The sequence below is a fragment of the Vicugna pacos genome, unplaced genomic scaffold (genome assembly GCF_048564905.1).
Source record: "Vicugna pacos unplaced genomic scaffold, VicPac4 scaffold_19, whole genome shotgun sequence".
Taxonomy (NCBI): domain Eukaryota; kingdom Metazoa; phylum Chordata; class Mammalia; order Artiodactyla; family Camelidae; genus Vicugna; species Vicugna pacos.
In genome coordinates, this window is record NW_027328740.1 from 63,880,390 (window position 1) to 63,901,767 (window position 21,378).

Here is a 21,378-nt window from a genome sequence, read left to right on the forward strand (position 1 = left end):
GAAAGCTGCAGAGGGAATTCTGGGGGAAAACTGAGGAGTTCAGCTGTGGGTAAATTTAAAGGCTGTTAAATGTGTGGTCTGGGAGCTCAGGTGAGAGCCAGTAGTGAGTAGGGGGAGGGGAGAGGGACTTTCAAATCATTTTGTCTTGTGAACATACAAATAAATATGAGTAATGACTCACTTAAAACCTCTATATTCTGGATTTAAAGCCCAGAAACATTTTGCTATTCAGACTGCAGAGGTTCTTAATTTTTTTTAATAGAAATAAATAGAAACAAAATATTGGAGTTAAGGAACATCTTAGAATTGATGTGTGTCCTTGTTTGTATTTTTATACCTCATCTGTTTATAACCATAATCTACAAAAAGTTAGCTTGCTTAGCGTAAGAGTTTAACAGAGGGCCTTGACACACACTGTTTGGGGTTGAAGCTGATCTTCTTGGGCAAATTATGTAGCCTCTCTGTGCCTTAGTTGCATCTTCTGTGACTGCCCCCGGGCCCCTCATCACAGCAGATTTCCTAGACTAGATGTTGGGAGGGAGGCTGCTGAAGGGAATAAGAAGTGGCAACTGCTAGGGATACTGAAGACAGAGACAAAAACAGGTTAAAGCCGATATATTGAGTAAAAATACCCTCAAAAGAGAAAGAATCCCGCAGTGTTTTGAGCCACTTAGCGTCAGAGAAACAAAATCACGTGGAGCCAAAGCTCTTGAGCATATGAGTATTGTGGGTGGGAGGGTGTCATCAGAAAAGTTTTGAGAAAAGGCCTCTTCGTTTCCCTTGACGTTTCCAGTAAGGATGGGGAGCAGAAGTGAAAACCCCCTGCTTCACAGTTGAAGGTGCTGTTTTGTGCGAGACTGACCAACGTTTGGAGACCAGTCATCAGCGGTGGTGGCAAATGAAGAGGCTTTGGATTGGGTGGGGCACTTGCTGTGACTTTCAGGTGACCTGTTGGCTGGGGGCTGTGAGGAGGGCAGTAGGTTTACAGGGTGGCCCGGGCATACTCCCTGGCTCTGATGCTGCTGGTCTGATTAGCAGACCTGGGCACCCGCAGTCCTAATGGGGCAGCTCGGGATGTGGCCTGGGACACCTGCCGTGCTGAGGGCGAGAAGAGGGCTCCCCTGAGGGGGTGTCCCTGTGGAGAGTGTGAACGTCTTCCTGCAGGGAAGGAAGAGCCTCTGAGCAGGGGGCCGGATGCACAGGCAAGACCAGCCTAAGCACTGAGTTTTCTGGGAGCCAGAAATCATACAGTGGCCCAAACCACCTTGTTCCTGCGAGACTGGAGGGAAAAGATGCTGAAAAGACAGGCTAGAGTCAGACCCTGTATTGGATTATGAGTGACAGGAAAGGACTGTTCAGGCAGACACGAGAAAACCCTGTGGGCTTCCCAGCTGGGGCGTCACGCTGAAGGGAAGAACAGAGATATAGACTTTGCCACTTATTAGCGGTGTGACTTTGAGTAATATCACCCCACCTCTCTCTATATATCTTCATCTGTAAAGTGACAGAGTGACAAGCTCTTGTCATCAGAAGGCTTAGTTTAGCTCTGATCCTCTTTGTCCAGTCCTCTCAGTGCTGCCCTGCAAGGTTCTGCAGCGGCTGCTCTTACCCTGAGAAGGGAGGGCGTAGAGGGACATTGTAGCGCCCGAGGGCAGGAGGGGGGTGCTTTAAAACCAGTCATGTAACCGCCTGCAGCTGCAGACCTGCAGGCAGTTTGGTTGACGGTCCTTGAGAGGACTTTGGAGGCCTTAGCGTCATCTTAAGTCTTGTTTTCCCTTGGGGTCCGGATTTGCCTTTGCAGATTGATGTTGAAGCTTTGGGCTTCTGGCAAAGCTGTTTTCAGAGATGGATATATACGTAAAATATCGTATAGAATAAAGTGATTTATTTAACTTGTGCGACTTTGCAGCTGTTGGGAAGAGCTCTGTTGGCCTGGTCCCCACGGAGTACACCAAGGGTCAGCAGAGCATTCGGGAGCGCAGGTAGCCTGCAGAGCTGCTGCGGGGTTTCTCCCCAGCAAGGCGCTCTGCTGAGTCGACTCTTCTATGAGTTTGGTTGCCAGAGGAGTAGACAGAAAGTTAATGAGTTCTGGAGGGATTGTATAATGACAGGAAGAATGAGGAAACCGTAGAGTTTCGGGACTAGAACACGCTTTTGGTTCCTGATCCAGTGTGTTCCATTACAGAATTGATGAGTTGTGTCTATTCTGGGACTTCATTGAAATAAACGTTCAGCCTAAATGTTAAGGGATTTGATTTATTTGGCTGGAGGGCTCGAGCCGGGATGAAAGCCTCTCAGATCACTCTGAGGGACTGCTCCCAAGAGGTAGGGGAGGAGCTAGGATATATAGAAGCTAATTGGTAATTGGAACAATAAAAAAATTGCTTCTCATCTAAAGAAAACCAGATATCTCAAGTTCAAGTATTAAGTGCTTTTCTATGTATGGTGGGAAGCAAACATTTGGGTCATTGAATTCATTCCTTTGGCAAGCCCTTGGCTATCTAGGGCCAGTATCCTGTACTTTCTACACTGAGTCCGCTCAGAGGGCATCTCTGTGAGTGGCTGAGAGGCCGGGCTTCAGGCCTCTCCTCGCTGGAGTTTGGCAGCAGCCGCTGGTGACTTGGATTCAGCATTCTTTTTTTACTGACATGGTTGCAGTATTTTCATTCACAGTGCTCCCCCTTGGTCCTTAATTCGACCAATATTTTGAGAGACATTTCATGACCAGTTTTGTCCCACGGTGCTACGATGTCTCATTCCTAGTTCAGGTGAAGAATCTTCTGAAATGCCATTCAAGGTGTTAGATTTTTTTATTAGGCCTTGTTGATACTAAAAGTTCTCTGGATCACCTGTCTTACTAGTCTATTATGATCCAGGAAGTGTTTACACTTCATTGCTCATTCCCATACCTAGAATCACACTATTATATTTATTTTATTCAAAGTTATAAATTCTATCTGTTTCTTCAAGATGTTTGGCAATCATCAATCTTGTAGGCCTAGTTACACATTGGGAAATGTAACAGACAACAATTTTATAAAATAGGATATAAGTAATACAACTGGTAACGTTAATAAGGTCACGAGTAAGAATTTAATAGTTGAGAAGTTGTATTTTTGGGTTAAAATTTTGTGTTTCTCATTGAGTTTGATCTTATGAGAAAGTTCATATTTATTGTCAGGCTCACAGCAGGTATTAATTGGCCAGGTGAAGTCTCCCACCTTGTAAGATCAACAGTGGCCTAAGCAGAACTATAATTTCTTTTGAGAATAATGTTTCTGAGGGCTATCTAGTTAGAGCCTTGTAGTAGGGAAACCCACCAAGGTAACACAGAAATACTAGACATAGGTAATTTATCATAAGCTTAACAATTGGAGTAGTTCATAATCAAAGGTTGGAGAAATTATCAAAGTAATTGTTATACAGGCCTGGTCCGGTGCCTTCGGTCAGCTGTCTAGTTCAGATGTCGTCTTCTTCTCATCCTGGCCTGGTAGCTTTTTCTCCAATTGGGCACTGCTTTAACGTGAGCAGTGCTCTATTGGCCAGTGCACTGCAGGGGCTGTTTCTGATAGGAAATGAATCCGAAAGTCTGTTTCCTTCAGCTTTGGTGTGTATGGTCTAGTTAAGAGTGCCTGATAAAGGGCCCTTCCATTCAAGTTGGAGACAGTAATTTAAGTCATCCCTCTTCCAGTATGTATAATTCCCTGGCTGCAGGTCTTGGGGCATTGGAACTTTACCCAAGGATCGATTACTGAGCTTCAGAAACAAACCTAGAGTATCCTTTTCATAATTCAATTAAACTGTAGAGCAATGTGACATAACAGCAAGGAATGATCTGGGAAGTGTCTTAGTAAATATGGACCTCAATTAAGAAAACTAGAATTAGTATCCACTAAAATATAATCTTTTTTTCTCTCTAAGGTTACCCTTAGTTTTCTCAAATAAAACCAAATGAAGATTAATTTCTTTACAAGTGAAGTCTGATTATTTGATAATATAGGCTATTTTAAATTGGCTGTGTTGGAAGTTTTAATACGGAGTCTCAGGGTAGAATGCTAAGGTTTGCTAAGGCCAAGAAAGCCACGTCAAGGCTTTTCATGGGTTTCTGCCTTACAGATTTAGGTAAATTCTTTTCTCTTTAAAATCCTTAAAATACCTTTATAGTCCTATATCTATTAGGAGATGAACTTCCTAATTTGTCTGATAGAGCCACTGGGGACCTAAGTGTTTTTAGTCTCTTGAGGGATCAGATAGAGGGAAAAGATAACTGTTCCAAGTGTGATTACATAGGTATAATTTATCAAATTGCTGTGAACCATAACTAGCTTAAGGAGAAGAGGTTCTTTATGTCTGGGAAACAGGTTAAAAGCCAGTAGTATTTCAAACAATATCAAAAATTATAATCATATTCACCAGTTTACTCAGTCCCATGTAACTAATTCTTTTAATGAGAGTTTTCATTAGAACTTTAAAATGTCTTACCAAGTTTAGTTCAGTGCTATAGTTTGAAATTTATTAGAAAACAGTAAATCTCCTTGAAGAGAAAGCATTTTGCAAAACCAGCAGAAAAAAACAATTAACTGTCTATAAATGACAAAAGTTTTAAAAGCATGGTTAAACACCGGTACACTATAATCGATAAAGAAACCTGTTCACTATAACCATAATTATCACTGGTAACATTTCAGATATACCAGAATTTTAGGGAGTCCATATAATTTCTATAATATCTATATTAATAATATTTTCTCATTCAGTATAACCTTAAAAGTTTTATGATTCATTTGAAAATACCATGTTATTTAACATGCCAAATGAATCTTACTAGTTTAAAATCTCTCTTTGGGATGTTTCAGGGGCCCTCTGTAGCATCCCAAACTTAACAGGAGATTAAAAGAACTTTAATTAGAATTTGATATTTGTAGAACTTGTTAAAAGATTTCAGAACACTTGCTCAGATAAACATATAGAACAGTGTAAAGTAGTACTAATTCATTAACAAGAAAATACATCAAAATTAAAGGCAGAACAGATCAGCTAAGTGGTATAAGAAGTTTTACAATCTGTTACTGAATGTGGATTAACATTTTAAGAAAATTTTTTCCTCTTAACAGAGAGAAAACCAAATCTATTCTTGTACCAGCTTACTTCTAAGATTCACTTACGTTGCCCAATTTGTTTCTAAACTTAGCCAATTCTGACCACGTACAAAACACTTTCCTCAGGTTTCCTTTTCCACAAGCCTTCCACAGATTTCTATACTCATATTAGTGTGTCCCTTATTTTCTCTTCCATTCAGAAGTAACCAGCTTCAGGAGAAAGTCACTATTTTTCATTAACAAAATATAATTCCATTCTTACATCTTCCTTTACACATTTATATTACTTTCCTTGGATACTGAGATCATTCCCTTAATAATAGAGATTTTTTCAGTGTGGCACAAACCATTTATTAATATTTCTAAACACCTTTAGTTTCACTGTAAGAGGAAGTTAAATATTAAGTAATTCATATTTCAATCTTATTTTATCTCAAAATGGCATAGCTATTTAATAAATCCCATCATTTAACTTAATTTTGCACAACTCTAGAATTTAAAGATACCAAACGTTTAGAGATTATCTTAAGCATACATTTTAAAAATATATATTAAATATTTACCCAAAGCTCTCATCTCATTTGCATTTAATTTACTTAAAATTTTACCACACCACATTAATACTGTCTTTTTTTTGACAAATCTGCAACAGATATAACAGGATTTTATTTGACATTCATTAAACCTAGGTACAGTAAAGGTATTATACTTAATATTGATGACTTTAAAGATGTCTATATTAATTAGAACATACTTAAACTAAACAATGTCATATATTATCTTAATATTGAATATTTTCCATTTCACGCGATGCTGAATGTCAATTTGTTCAGTTTTTATCTTAATACTTAATTTTTAAGTTCTTATTTTTTTACGTCAATTAAGCAGAGCTCTTTCACTTTGACTTTTTTTTTTAGCAGTAGAAATATCTCACCACTATAATGTGTACACTGGCTTATAATCAGACAAAAGCTAGAGATCTCATAGCTTCACTTTAAAACTTACTTATAAGATAGGTATAATAAAAGTTGCAGTAAGCTGAATTTGCTTGCTCAAATCACTAAGGCATACTATTTATGAAACAGACAGTTAAGATTTCTTCACAACCTCTGAAGGGCCCGTCAGAGTTCTGAGTTTTAAAATGCCAAAAATTTCTTGGCCTTAAGTTCTATTTCGTTGAGGGAATTAGGCTCAGTCCTAGGTCACTGTTTGTTGTATTTATATTTCTGATCTGCAAGACAAAGACACGCTCTTCCAGGTCCCCAGAGAACTGCTCTGTCAACCAGACCCAATTTTATCTCCTTAATTTTTGTGTCAGTGAGAAAAGCTGTAAACAAAGAATTCCATGTTTTAAAACTTTAAGGTTTACTGAATCATGTCTTCCAAAGCTTGCATAAGGCATTTAGTAAGGTCTCTTTTCCTTGAGTTATAAGTTAAACCCAGGGTAAAACTAATTATATTTTTTTATTAGCCACTCAATATTAGTTTTTAGATTTACGTTATATTGGACTGCTCATGTAACTCTACTGGTTTCCTTTACTTTGTTCAATTAATATTTTCAGAGGGACAGATATGTGCCCAGCCTTATAATACCTAGAAGGGGAAGCGTTTTTCCACTGAAACATATCCCACAACATAAGCAAAAGGATTGTATAAAGACCATTTAAATATACCAATTTCACAATCTTTTATCTCAATTTTATTAAATCTTATACCTTTAATTTTTATATTTATTAGGTTTAATCAATAATTCTTATTTCTAGAAGGAGTGCCAGAAGCATTTTTTTTTTTTGTGCATTGTATATAATTTTATAGAAGTCTCTAGGATGCCCAAGTTTCAGCCAAAGAGCTTAGGCCCTTCTCAATTTTTAATTTCATTAATTGGTCTGTTGTCGCAATCATTGATCAAGTATTTCAGTCTATATATACATATATTTTAAACTGTGGTAAATAAAACTGACTTGTTTGAACTTTAATGTTGGGGGGGAGTAGGTGATTTTTTGGTCCTTTTTTTTTAACTTTACGTAGCGTAGTATCAAAACCTTGTATGTAAATCCAAAAATGTCCATTTTATTGATCTCATTCAAAATAACCATAAAAAAATATTTATCCATTTGGGATAAGATTCTTATCGTTCTTTTTTTTCGACATTTTTACAATCTTTTTTCCAGTTATTCAATTTAATTAACATTAATTATTCTAAGTTTTTATTAGCATCTCTAGAACCATTTATTGGGAAGGAAAAACACAAATGTAGCTTTTCAAACCAGTTTTATTTTTTTAACTAAGTTCTTAGGTTAACCATTAGATATACTTTTCTACATTTAAACTTGATTTTAATAGGTACCAATAAAACAGCTGTTTATAATGAGATCTCTTAAAACTTTCCCCAATTTAAAAGTTTTTCCAAATTAAAAGATCCATCATATGGCCATCAATTTATATATATATAAATATATATATAAATTATATATATATATATATATATATAGTGATTTTAAACCAATAAATGAAGCGGCTCTTCCACATGATTGTCGGGGTGTTGCCTAAATAAAATTCAAAGTTTTTCTCTCCAAAAGCTAAAGGCCATTGTGGTCCAGGCTGATGCAGCAAAGTTTAAGATGTCAAAATATCTGAAAATTGGTACAATCAAAAAATTGCTTAGAATCCCAATTTATTTGCATGGCCACCATATGTACACAATTGTTGAACCTTTTGTATGACAGAGTCCAAGGTTTCCTTTAAAAAATAAAGTAAATATATATATACATACATACACACACTTAATACACCCAGAGAAAGATAAAAAATTTACATTTCAAGGACACAGGAAGAGAAATCCAAGTTCCTCCTAAAGGGGATTTTGTTTTTATAAGTTCAGAATTCCAAAAAATGTTTTTATCAGGCCTGTCAATTACTTTCAGAGTGAGTTTTTTTTTCTTACTCCCAGTTAATGTTGTAAGTTTTGTATGTACATAAACCTGGCTGGGGTAATAGTTGGAGACAGGCAATCTGTCATTTCTTTTTCTTTTCTTTCCTTTTCTTTTCTTTATTTTTTTTTTGAATGTTCTATTCCCCATTGTAAGGTCGGGTTCCCAGAATAAATTTGTTGGTAAGATTTCCCACAGGGACAACTTGGTGGCATGAAGTCTTTGTCACTACCACTGCTGGAAGATTCTCTGTCACCCGAGAAAGCTGTTACGAGCCAGGAGGATGGTCCGAATTCTCGAGTTGAAAGGTTCCTCATAAGAGTTTTACTTTTATCCTGAAAAATTCAATGGTTGTAACCAAATTGATGAAAATATTAGACCAGCCTCTTACCTAACCACTCAGTCCTGAACCCAGTGTCTTTCAACTTGGACCCACTCGGGATGTCTCCCCTGTGTGAGTATTTTCCTCATATATTTCCACCAGCCCCACTTTGGACATCTCCTCAAGGTGGGTATTTCCTGTTAACTTTCAACCAGGCCCCACCCAGTATGTCTCCACTGGGTGGGTAATTCACCCCAATTTCTTTCAACTGGAGGGCCACGTACCTGGATACACCGCCAGATAAAACTCAGGATCATCAGCCAGTATGTGAGATCTGAGAACCAGGAGAGACTCACCCAAATTCATCTGGACTCCCCGAGGAGGCGGATGGCACAAAGGGCCACTGCTGGTACCAAGGCTCCGGTTACTCGGAGAGTCCAGGTGGAGAGAAGTCTGCCGTGGGTCCCTTCAAGGTGTCCAAAACTGTTGAGTGAAATACATGTGCAGCCTAAAAGTTAAGAGTTATGTTTTATTTGGCGGGAGGGCTCGAGCCGGGATGACAGCCTGCCAGATCTCTCTGAGGGACTACTCCAAAGAGGTTGCGGAGGAGCTAGGATATATAAGAGCTTTACAACAAAGACCAGATTGTTGGAACAATAAAGGATTGCTTGTTATCTAAAGAAAGCCAGGTATCTCAAGTTCAAGAATTTAGTACTTTTGTATGTATGAGAGGAAGCAAATATTTGGACTCACTGAATTCAGTTTTTAGACAAGCACCTAGCTATCTAAGACCAGTAAGTAGCCTGTCTTTTCTTATTCTGATTCTGCTCAGAGGACACCATTGTGAGTTGCTGTAGCGGCTGGGCTGCAGGCTTGTCCTAGCTGGGGGGTGGTGGCAGCCTTTAATGTCTTGGTTTCAGTATTCTTTGTTTACTGTCATGGTTGCAGTATTCTCATTCACATTGTACTATGTTCGTTCACAGACTGATTATGTATAATCTGCAAACTTGGAAAGCAACCGAGATGGAATTACTGCAGGTACCTTCTACTTTAATAAGCCGTGTGCAAACATATACATGGAGGAAGCATACACTTGGATTTGGTGGTGCAGGGAAGGGTTTCTGCACATTACAGGACAACACAGTGCAGAATTCCTTAAGTCCACTTTTCTTTACTGTAGTGGTTTCTGAGAACTGTTTATGGTAATTAACCAACACTGACAAACGGTGGCACACATTGCATTTAAGAGATGGCCGGCTGCAAACTTGTGTATTGGACCGGTGGAATTCATAAGCAAGTGGTCAGGTGGATGGGATAGAGATGGAGCCAAGGCCTGGGCCCAGATTCCAGTTTAAATTGCCATTTTTTCACCATAGGGCCTTGGACTAGAATGTAAACTCTCTTAAACTGTTGGAGAATCTGTGAAATGGGCATGATAATATTCGTTTCTTCCTGGGATTGTTGTAAGTTTTAAAGAGTATTATAGCACACATGAAGCACTTAACACACTGGCACTTAGTAGTGTTCACTGTGTGGCGCCGCCCCGCTAAGCGTGTGTCAGAGCCGTAAAGGCAGCATTTGTCTCTTGAGGATGCACTGGTAGCCCCTTGGCTAGGTTGTAAATTTGGTGATTTCCTTTAATCCTTGTAACTCTGCGTGCCATGGGCAGTTATTTTCATGGACAGATGAGGAATCTCATGATAAAGAAGACTGTGTAATTTGCCCAGTCAGACCATAATTTTGGGTGCAGGGGCCTCTGTTCAGCATGGGCCCCTGGGCCTTGTGCCCTCTCTTTTCAGCACCAGAGCCAGATGTGGGGTTGGCTGTTTCCCTGCCCAGGATATCCGGCAGGCCACAAGACACACCTGGTCCTGTGCTGCTTGAGCAAAATCTCCGGAGGAGAGGCAGTTACAAAAGGGATAAACATAAAAACAGACGACAGCAAATTGTGATCAGCTCTGAGAAGGAAAGGAACACGTCTCGTCGTGCAGAGCTGGGAGCTTTCCCGTCGGGGCTGCTCTGGGGGCGTTCATCTCAGCTAAACAAGCTCTGCTGCTGCACCAAGGCAGGAAGGCAGGGCGCGTGTGGCCAGGTAGACAGGGCCTCATTGATCGTACTCATTCCCCATTAAGCAGCAGGTGTCACGGGCACTTACCTAGCAAAAAGGTGTCGGCCATAATCATCACGCACTTTCCTTGGTAGTTTTATTTGCCCCAGCTTTGAGATGAGGTCATTGAAGCTGGGGAGTTTGCTGCATGCCAGTGATTTCCTTGGAAATACCCCCACTGGTCTTTCAACTTAGACTGGTGTGGCTGTCATGCCCCAGTCCTGTGAATGGCATCGTGTAGCTTTTCCCAAGTGGCCCAAATTACTGACATTGATATGCTTAATTCGTAGGAAATTGTATGTGACAATAAGAGTAAAAGGTAGTAAGAAATAGTTTGGAAAACTAGAAAAAAACCTATTCTTCCCCAGCTGGGGGAGTGTACCCTTTATCACTCACCCCACTCACTGCCTGTCACATCCTCCCTGCAGACTCCGTGTTCAGAAGCCACTCTGAGCCTTTGGGGAACATTTTGCCTCATGACACTTTTGACTAGGACCTGCGAATTCTCTGTCCTGGTTAACTCTCTCTTCAATGCCATTTAAATTTCTTGCAGGTTCCTCCGCTCAGATGTAAGAATAGCCTCTTTAAATTTCTTGATGCAGCTCCTTAATGAAGATCTTGGGAAGGAAACCTAGCCAAACCTGGGAGGTATGGACATAGTGACTTCAACCTCAGCATTTTGTGAAGTTCAGAATCAGAGGGGTGGGTCACTCAGGAAAGGCTTTTTTAAGGTAACAAATGGAAAGTGAAAGGATGCAGGCTGTGTGAGAAAGAAACGTCTCAGTCCAAGCCAGCAAGGCACCTGGGTTCAGGATGGAGTCTGGCGAGTGCAGAGTACAAAGAAAGAAGTGGTGTGATGGGAGGGAGGACAGTTGGGTACCTTATTGGGGAGGAAAAAGTGGGCAGAACATTTCCTGGTTGAACAAAAGGATTGTGACATGATGTGCTTGTATTTTGGAGAGAAGGGTTTTGTGGGGACAGGCCTAGGATTACGCTGTCTGGCTGGGGAGTCAGCACAACAGAGAAACACAGAGAACTGGGCAGACGCCAAGGCCCATGCTGGGGGAGAGGCTGCCCGCCAATTGGAGCACTGGAGGCTGCTTCTGTTCCTTAGCTGGGGCTTCAGACTTCCCTTCACAGCCCAGTCCTGTTGATACAAGAATAAAAAACGTTGGGCATGAGAAGGGCTGTGTCCCAGGCTTTGGTTGAGCCCCTGGGATGTGCCCCACCAGATTTTGTTCCTTGGCTTCATGCAGTAAAGTATTCAAGAGCAAGCCAGTGTTGAGTAAAAGTAGATTTATTCAGAGAGATACATTGAAATGCAAGAGAAACTTCACGAGGTGTGGGGGTTTGATGCTCAGTTTAAAAGTAGGTGCACACTCCACAGACAGAGTGTGGGTCTTCTCCAAAGAGGGTGAGAGAGTGGTGACCGCGAGGTGGCGCTGTGTTGCTTGTTTTCTTGGGCTTGGTGGTTTCATATGCTAATAAGTAGAAGGACCAGCCTTAGGGCAAGGGGCTGGGATTCCCAGGGAGTTGGCCATTTCCCACAATGTGACATTTGGTAGCTAACATTGGGACTGCCATGGTGCCTGGGGCATGTTATTCACCATGTTACTATTACAATGGGTGTTTACTGAAGCTTAAGACCTGCTAGAAGTTAAATCTCTTCATCCTGAGACTCAAGGCCTATTGGGGTTTGAATCCTTCACCATTTTGATGTTAATTGCTGTGGCCTTCCTAGAATGGCTGTGCTCTGCCCCCTTCCATCCTATCTCACTGTGATGACACAGAGACAGCAAAGGCTGGGCCCTGCCTGTGCTCCTGCATTTAATGGCGGGAGTGGTGGGGTTGCCTTATGATGACTCTGAGTGGTGAGAAGGATGTTTCAGATTTTCCCACGTGAGACATGGGGACCTGACAGCAGTCACCGCAGATTTATTTCACGGGCATCATCGCTTTTGTTGTTACAGAAACAACAGGCCAGCCAAGAAACAAGAATCACTCAGAGGGTTGGAGTACTGAGATTTATTATGCTGGTGGGCTCAGAGGGGCTTCTGTTCCGAAGCTCTGAGCACCTTCAAGACCTGCACATGAGGTTTTATAGGGTTAATTACAAGCATGGGGCTATTAGCCAATAAGGCTCAAACAACAAATAGCAAGGAATCAGTGCACTGAAGCTTATCAATTTGGAAAGATCACGTTACTGACAATTGTTGACCTTAGATTTACGATTTAGCTTATTAACCCAGTAAACTGACGCTAAACTTCAGATTTACGAGTTAGCCCGGCAAAACTTAGATCAGTAAACCGACACTTATCACACTTAGATTTGTAACTTAGCTTGTTAGCCCAGCTGGGCTTTTCCTTCACAGTGTCACTTATCTTTTCTATTTTTCTTTTTTTATGTATTTAATCTAAATTTAATATCAGGGTTTTTTGGGAAAGAAATATCTCTTTTTCTTTCTTTGGAACTCTTTTGGGGGGTGAGGTAATTAGATGTATTTATCTGTTAGTGGAGGCCCTGGGGCTTACTTTCAGGACCCCGTGCACCCTAAGCACACGCTCTACCACCCGCCCCATCATCTTTTTCTTTTTGCTTTAGCTGCCAAGAATCTTACAGCTTAATTCCTAGTCAGCCTTTAACACTTGCCCTGACTTCATGGAATCCATTTTTATGAGTTTATCTCTCCCTGGTTTCATTTAAGTATTGAATCTCCATTTTCTCTTCATTCTCAGTTTTGCCTTTTTTTTATTATGGTTGTTAAGCTGTGTTTAATAAAATTGTTTAAATTCTCTGTAAGCAAGAGTCTGAATGTAAATAAATATGTAAACCAACAGCACAATTAAATGCTTTTATATATTCTAAGCTGTTTAGTAGTTACTTAAAAACCGAATTGAATATTAAAGTGATAACATTTTAAAATTATTTTTTAATTTTTTATAAAGGTATAGCTGAGTTAAAATATGATATTAGTTTCAGGTGTACAATAGATGCTCCATTTATATTTACTGTAAAACATTGTCTGTATTCCCTGTGTTGTAAGATACGTCCCTCAAGCATGTTTACATTACACATGTTGCAGTTTGTATAAGAAAGTCGGGTAATGCAGAGTCTGGGACGTGGCTGGGTCTTACCCAGGTTCACGCTCACCCTGCCTGTCAGATCTCAGGCCCTCACTTCTGTCTGCAGGGATTCGAGTGGAGGCAGCTCTCATCAGCGCTGGCACCACCCTCTGAGTGGTAGTGACAGCAGTGATTGTGTGTGGACGTGCAAAGTGTTGTTTCAAGCGCTTTACATGCGTTTCAGCATTTAATAATTAAAGTCCTCCTGTGAGGAAGCGTTTTAAGTTTTTAATGTATAATACATTTTATTTTGATACTGATAGATTTCAATCCTCAGGAAAATTTACAGGAGTAGTACAATAAACGCTTAGATACAGCTCACCTTAAAGGTCACTATTTGGCTTTTTGGGTCTGGCTTATTTTAGCATAAAGTTTCAAGGTTCTTCCATATTGTAACCTGAATCAGTACTTTGTAGTCTTTGTTTGATAATATCCTTTTTCTTTGTTTTCGTTTTTGGTCTATTTAAATATATTTTCATTGAAGACTAGTCAGTTTATAATGTTGTGTTAGTTTCTTGTGTACAGCACAACACTTCAGTTAAATAGGAACATACATGTATTCATTTTCATACACTTTTTAAACATACGTTACAATAAGATAATAAATATATTCTCCTGTGGTATACAGAATAAACTTGCTGTTTATTCTTTACATACTCAGTATCTGCAAATCTTGAACTATTGCTTCCCACACCCTTTCCCCTCTGGTAACCATAGTTTGATTTCTATGACTCTGTGTCTGTTTCTGTTCTGTAGATAAGTTTATCTTTTTGTTTCTTTGTTTTATTTTTTTCTTTTTAGATTCCACATGTGAGCGATCTCACATGGTTTTTTCCTTTCTCTTTCTGGCTTACTTCACTTAGAATGACATTCCCCAGGTCCATTGATGTTGCTACAAATGGCATTATTTTATTATTATTTTATGTCTGAATAGTAGTCTATTGGACAAATATGCTACATCCTCTTTATCCAGTCATCTGTCAGTGGACATTTAGGTTGTTTCCATGTCTTGCTATTGTAAATAGTGCTGCTGTGAATATTGGGGTGTAGGTGTCTTTTTGAATTAGGGTTCCTTCTAGATATATGCCCAGGAGTGGGATTGCTGGTTCATATGGGAGGTCAATTTTTTTCTTTAGAGGAACATCTATGCAGTTTTCCACATTGGCTCCACCAAACTACATTCCCACCACAGTGTAGGAGTGTTTCCAATTCTCCGCAGCCTCTCCAGTATTTATTGTCTGTGAACTTCTGAATGATGGCTATTCTGACTGGTTAGAGGTGATACTTGATTGCAGTTTTGATTTGCATTTCTCTGAGAATGATATTGAACATTTTTTCATGTGCCTACTGGCCATTTGTATGTCTTCATTGGAGAAATGTTTCTTTAGGACTTCTGTCCATTTTTGAATTGAATTGTTTGTTTTTCTTTCTTATTAAGTGTAAAAGCTGTTTACATATTCTGGGAATTAAGCCCCTATCAGTTTCATTTATTGCAAATATTTTCTCCCATTCCATAGGTAGGTTGTGTTTTTGTTTTGCTTACTCTTTCCTTAGCTATGAAAAAGTTTGTAAGTTTAATTAGATCCCATTTGTATATTTTTGTTTGTTTTTCTATTGCTTGAGTAGACTGCTCTTGGAGAACATTGTTTAGATGTGTCAGATGTTTTACCTATGGTTGCTTCTAAGAGATTTATAGTGTCTTGTCTTCATGTTTAAGTCTTTAACACATTTTGAATTCATTTTTGTGTATGCTGTGAGGGAGTAGTCTAACTTCAATGATTTACATGCAGCTGTTGAGTTTTCCCTACACCATTTGCTGAAGAGGCTGCCTTTACTCCATTGTATGTTCTCACCTCCTTTGGCAAAGTTTCAATGACCAAAAGTTTGTGAGCCTATTCTTGGTAATTTTGTTTATCCGTTCATTGATGGATGGATATTGTTAGTAACTTTTGGCTACTCTGAATGAAACTGCTATGAATATTGATGTGAAATTTTTTATGAGAATATATTATCATTCTGTTGGCTGTACAGTTGGCCCACCATATCTGTATTTTCCACTACATGGATTCAGATGGCTGATTATAAAGGGACTCAAACATCCTTGGATTATGGTATCCAGGGTGTGGGGTTCCTGAAACCACCCCCCCGAGAATTCTGAGGGATGACTCTATATGTAGGTGTGGAATTGCTGAGCCATATAACTATAAGCATTTGAGGAAATACCAGACTTCTCCAAAGAAGCTGCACCATTGTGCCTTTCCACTGGCCTCATATGAGATTTCTCTGCCTCCTGAACAATATTTGTCATTGTCCATGTTTTGGTTATAACCATCCTAGTGGGTGTAAAATGAGATCTCATTTTGATTTTGATTTGACTAGTGATGCTGAGCATCATTTCATATGCTTATTGGCCATTTGTATATCTATTTAAATTCGTGGTAAATTTAAAATTTGGGTCTATTTTCTTGTATTGCTCAGTTGTAAGCATTTGTTATATATCCTGGATGCTACTCTCTTATTAGATACATGCTTTGCAAAATTTTTCTTCTACTCTGCACATTGTCCTTTCACTATATTTTTTTAAACATTAAAACAATTTCTTTACAGGGGAGGTAATTAGATATTTTGATTTATTTTATTTTTCTTGCTAAGCACACACTCTATCACTTGAGATACCCATTTCCACTGTCATTTCACTTTCTTGATGATGTCCTTTGTAAGAAAAAGGTTTTAATTTTGATAAAGTCCAGTTTATCTGCTTTTTCTTCTATCACTTGTGCTCTTGGTATTGTATCTAGGAAACCAAAGCCTATCCTAAGACCACAAAGATTTATACTGTGTCTTCTTTTAGAAAGTTTATAGGTTTAATTTTTACATTTCTGTCTGTGATCTATTTTGAATTAATTTTTATTTGTTATATAAAATATGAGTGTTCAGATTCCAGATTGATTCTTTTGCCTGCAGACACCCAGCTGTCCCTGTACCATTTGTTGCATAGACTATTCTTTCAATGGAGTGTTGTTGTCCCCCTTGTGGAAAACTGTCTGTAAATGTAAGTTTTTTCCCCTTGGTTTTTATTGTGTCTCATAGATTGATTTATCCAACCTTATGCCAGTACCATGCTGACTTAGTACTATAGCATTTTAGTACACTTTAAAGTGAGTCATCCTACTTTACTCTTCTTTTTCAAGGTTGTTTTGACTGTCCTGGGCCCCTTGCACGTCCATATGAATTCTGGGATTAGTTTTTCAATTTTTGCAAAGAAGTCAGCTGGAATTTGGATAGGGATTCCACTGAATATGTAGATCACTTTGAGGAGTCTTAACGTATTTAATAATATTTTCTATCATTCCTTGAAAATGGGATATCTTCCATATATGTAGATCTTTTAAAATTTATTTTAGTGATACTTCAAAGATTTCAATGTACAAATCTTGTAAATTTTTGTTAAATGTATCTCTCATTTTATTTTTAATGCTGCTGTAAATGGAAAAGCTGAGTTTCTTATGGGTCGGACTATATATCCATCTTCTTATTTCTAGAATTCCTTCACAGCAAATACCCTAGGTTTATATTTGCTACATAAATCTATCCACAACTATTCCCCACCCCGTGTTATAAGAAACCAAGACCCAAGTTAAGCTACCTGAACCCCTATGTGGAAGTGAGAAATGAGACCCTTGGGTGGGGCTTTTTGCAGATGATACTGAGAGCTTATTCAGGATGGCTTCTTCTTAATTTCTTTTAAACAACCCTTTCAGTGTATTTAGTCAGATACATTGAGAACATGCCCTTTTGATGTGCGGAGTAGCTAAGACTATGATTTTCAAATAAATTCTAGTGAGAGTTTTGTACTTGAAACCTAATTTGCATCTATCTTTGAAGATTTATGTTTCAGGAGCTTTGACTATAGAACACCTGTCTTTATTCAATAATGACAACTAAATGCTCAAGCAACATGTAAGAGTTTGAGCAAACTGCCCCCGCCCCGTAGTGCTGGGTGGCTGCAGCTGTAACTGGAGTCAGCGCTTACCTCTCCCAGTAAGCTTGTGCTGATCTGCTCAAAGGGGTTCGTCTAAATTTTGTCAGTAGTCTGTTGGACAAAGTCATAAAACATTGATTGAAAGTTGCTGGAATGCAATATACCCTTATTAATATTAAGTAAGCACATATTGAGTGCTTACTGTATGATGGAATTGTCCCTCAGCCTCACATGAATATTATTTCTCTTAAAACTTCTCATATTTCCTTGTTATTCTCACTTTACAGATAAGGAGACTGAGAATTAGGTCTTCTCTATTTTGGAGGAAGATCATTATCAATGATGGGAAGTTGTAAGGAAAAAGATATCGATTCATCCTAAGAAAACATTTTTCTAAGTGTCAGCAATGAAGAAGTTGAACACTGAAGAAGGTGATGATTGTTCGAGTGAGACAAGCCCCGGGTTGTACGGTGTCAACATCCCTGTCCTGGACAAGGCACGTGTAGAGCTGCGTGGTGGATGAGGCGGCACGGCTGCTCAGGGAACGCGGATGCCGAGCCATTGGGCTGTGCTCAGGCACGGTGGGGCTTTCTCCAAAGGGCAGTGGACCGTCATTGACAGATTTTAAGTAGGGGAGTGGGGTGCTCTCGTAGATCACTTCTGTCTTACAGAATGCTTGGAAACATTTAAAAGGCTCGGCAGGAGGTGATGTGATGAGTCTGTAGGGTGGCTGCGACGTGTATCAGTGTTCAATTTTCAAGTTGTTTTCAGTCCCAGGCTTGTGGCTCAGAAGCCGTGTCACTTTGGGTCACGCACTCAAGGAAGAGAAACAATTTATCTAATCAATTGAAGCAATGATGCACCGACCTCCCAGGACTGCTATGGAGATCCAGTGAGGTAACGTGTGCACAGTGTGCAGCGTGGTCCCCAGCACACAGTCACTGCTGAGGGAGTGCCAGTGAGTACCTGGTAGGTCAGGTGAGGGTGGTGGGACTCGGTGACTGAGGATATCTGGGCCCTGAAGGAGGGGTCCATTCATATCTGTGAGTGATGGGCCTGAGCTGGGAGATGCAGGGAGACCTTACCCCCCGAACAGGTGCCCTGGGCAGGACGACTTTGGGAGGAGCACCGTGAAGTCAGCTCTTTGCAGGTGGAGTTGGAGGTGCCCTTGAGACATCTAAGTGCAGTGTCACGAGCTCATAGTGGAGATCTGGGCCCGGGCTGTGCATTTTCCTATAATCTCAATCCCTGAGGACCCCGAAGTATTGATCACTTAAACTGAAGACATACTTTACAGGACAAATGAATAGTAGTATCATGTCTGTCATCCAAGCTTAGGTCTCTTTATTCATCAGTCACTTTGCTAAATGGGTGCGTACTGACCTCACTTCACCGTCCTCCCCTGGGCTCAAGCTCCACAGAAAAGAGCTGGTGACTCTCCCTCTTTTCCAGAAGCAGACACATTTAGCTGGTAGACTTCTGTACCTCGTCAGACTTAGGATATTAGTTTGTTGTTTTAATTCTATTTTCTTATGGCCATCTCCTGACAGGAGAGACGTTTTACCTCATGATCATGTTTCAATTAGCTGTTACTGAGAATTGCTGATCTGATACATAGTGCATGGATTATATTAGCTTTGTAGAGTAGTTATCATTTTTCTGTCTTTGCCCTTTAATTTTGTTTGCCCCTTCAATGTTCTATCTTATTTGGGGCCTTATTTTTTTTTAATTAAATAATATCATTTAACAGTTAAGAAAACCAAAGAAAAAATGCACATGAGAGCTAAATTTAGAAAATGTATAGTGTGTTTTCTGTCTCGGCAATGGAGGTTTCTAGAAACTCATGAAAACCTTCATTACACAAGTTCCTTAAAATGCTGATTAAGAAATAAAACCTTCCTTCCTCATCTTTCAAACTGCACAACTAATTGTCAAGAAAGAGAGTGGGAATCCTCAGAAGCCAAGACAAACGAGAAAGCAGGGATTCTGGGAGATACACGAGCCTTAGAAACCCTGGGATGCCGGTTGGCTCCCGAACTGATTTTCAGTTGCCTTGGCAGGAGTGTAGGAGGTGAGCCCGAGGCCCCTCACACTGGGAGTTGGATGGCTGATCATATTATCGACCAAGCCCATCCCGAGAATCTTGGTTAACTAAAGGGTGAAATTGGAAAAAAATTTCCTCAAGGCAAGAAAGTAAGGAAAGTCAATTTTGTTGGAAGAGGGGAAAAATAACAAATCCAAAGTAAGGATATATTTTAAAGCTCTTCTGGCGTGAGAGTGACCACAAACTCCTGGCAGAAAAGCACAGCTACTCCTTGATTAAGAAGATGTGTTTTGAATGAATCAGTGAAAATCCATTCCGAAAAAGGCCTCCAGATTCTTGTGGATCAAGATACTGGACCACAAACACCTCTCTTCCAAGGTCTCATTCAAATAACCAGAAAGGTTTTAAAGGAAAGTAGCAATAATCATAGTTCTATTTATTGACATTACTATATGCTAGGAATTCAGAGGTGACTATGCAGTTGTCTCCTCTTTTATGGACCTTACTTTCTCTTTGGGGAGACTAAATGACATAGTTGGGTAGCTTGGTGGAGGGAGGTGTTCGTCTGTTACAATTAGCCAGGAGAGGAGATTAAGAAAGCAGTGAAGGGTGGGTGAACTTTTTAGCTGAGGACGGTCTTGTTCTGCTGGCTTTTAATTGCAGACTCAATGAGCTGTCAATGTAGGGAATATAAATTATGGAGGATGGACTTAGCTCAGGCCCCTTTAGAATGGACAAGTGAACCTGGAGAAAGACAGTCAAATCTGTGCAGACATTAAAGTTCACCTGAACGTGCTCCATCCCTGAGCCAAAGATAGGACAAATATGCAGGACTTCTTGAGGAGAGAGGAGTGGTTTTTAAGGTTCTCCAAGAATAAAACCCAGGGAAACGGGAAGGCCAGTTGTCAAACTGTGACTTTCCCCTTTGGACGGTATATCCACCAAGGTTATTGGCCTTTTATAGGTTTTCATTTCTCTTTATTACATGTCAGGTGATGAGGACGTGGGCACAGGTGTTTGACACCTTGTTGAGTCGGCTTTGAGTACCTGCCTAGCACGGGCACAGTTGCGGCTGTGTCATACATCTTGCAGCCCATCCCGTTCCCCGGCTCCGTGATCACGGCAGAGTGGTTCCTTGTTGACATGTCCGTCTCCTCTGTGACATCATAACCCATGAAAAGACCGGAACGTATTAACTTGGCTTTGTTAAAGTCAAACGAACAGATCAAATATGGAGTCAGATTTGTTCTTTCCTATTTCAGTAGTGCCATGGACTAGGCAGTTTGGGCAGCTTTCTGTAGGATCCTGGTGGCTTTCCCTCTCAGCCTCTGGGCGCCTCTATTGAAAACCCTTCATAGCTGTCTGGCCTGCTGGAAAAACACTCTGCCTATTATGCCCTGAATATGTTTTCAGTTTATAACTCATATCTACTCCTTGGAAAACAACTCAAAAAAACTCAGTTGGTTTTCCACCAGCCATGGGCAGGGGTGAGGGGTACCTTCTTATTATTTCATAAAATAATAATAATAATAAATAGTAATAGCAATAGTAGTAGTAGTAATAATAATAATAATAATTATAAAAGAAGTCTTAAAACAGCACTGGGCACATTGGAGAGAGTCAATCAATGCTTCGTGGCTTAAATCAAAAGTGATGACTCAGTGATTCCATGGCTGCTGTATTTGCTGAGCTAGTTATTCCTTTGCTCCATTACACATATTTTTTTAACTGAAAAAGAAATACAAGCAAATGGTTCAAAAAATTCAAACAG

The 21,378-nt window shown here is 39.9% G+C and overlaps 1 protein-coding gene across 3 annotated transcripts in view; it reads left to right on the forward strand.

The window, feature by feature from the left end:
- The window catches only part of LOC140693131 (trafficking protein particle complex subunit 9-like), a 59,644-nt gene that overhangs the window by 32,981 nt on the left and 5,285 nt on the right, over positions 1-21,378 (forward strand). Inside the window, exon 3 of one of the 3 annotated variants that reach the window (XM_072957206.1) lies at positions 8,217-8,444. The exons of 1 other annotated variant lie outside the window; for it this stretch is intronic. In XM_072957206.1, coding sequence (XP_072813307.1) covers positions 8,217-8,246 — 30 coding nt within the window. In that variant the 3' untranslated portion in view covers positions 8,247-8,444. Of the gene's footprint in view, positions 1-793; positions 1,066-8,216; positions 8,445-21,378 lie in introns of those variants that run through there. One more of the 3 variants, XM_072957208.1, reaches the window with a different exon arrangement.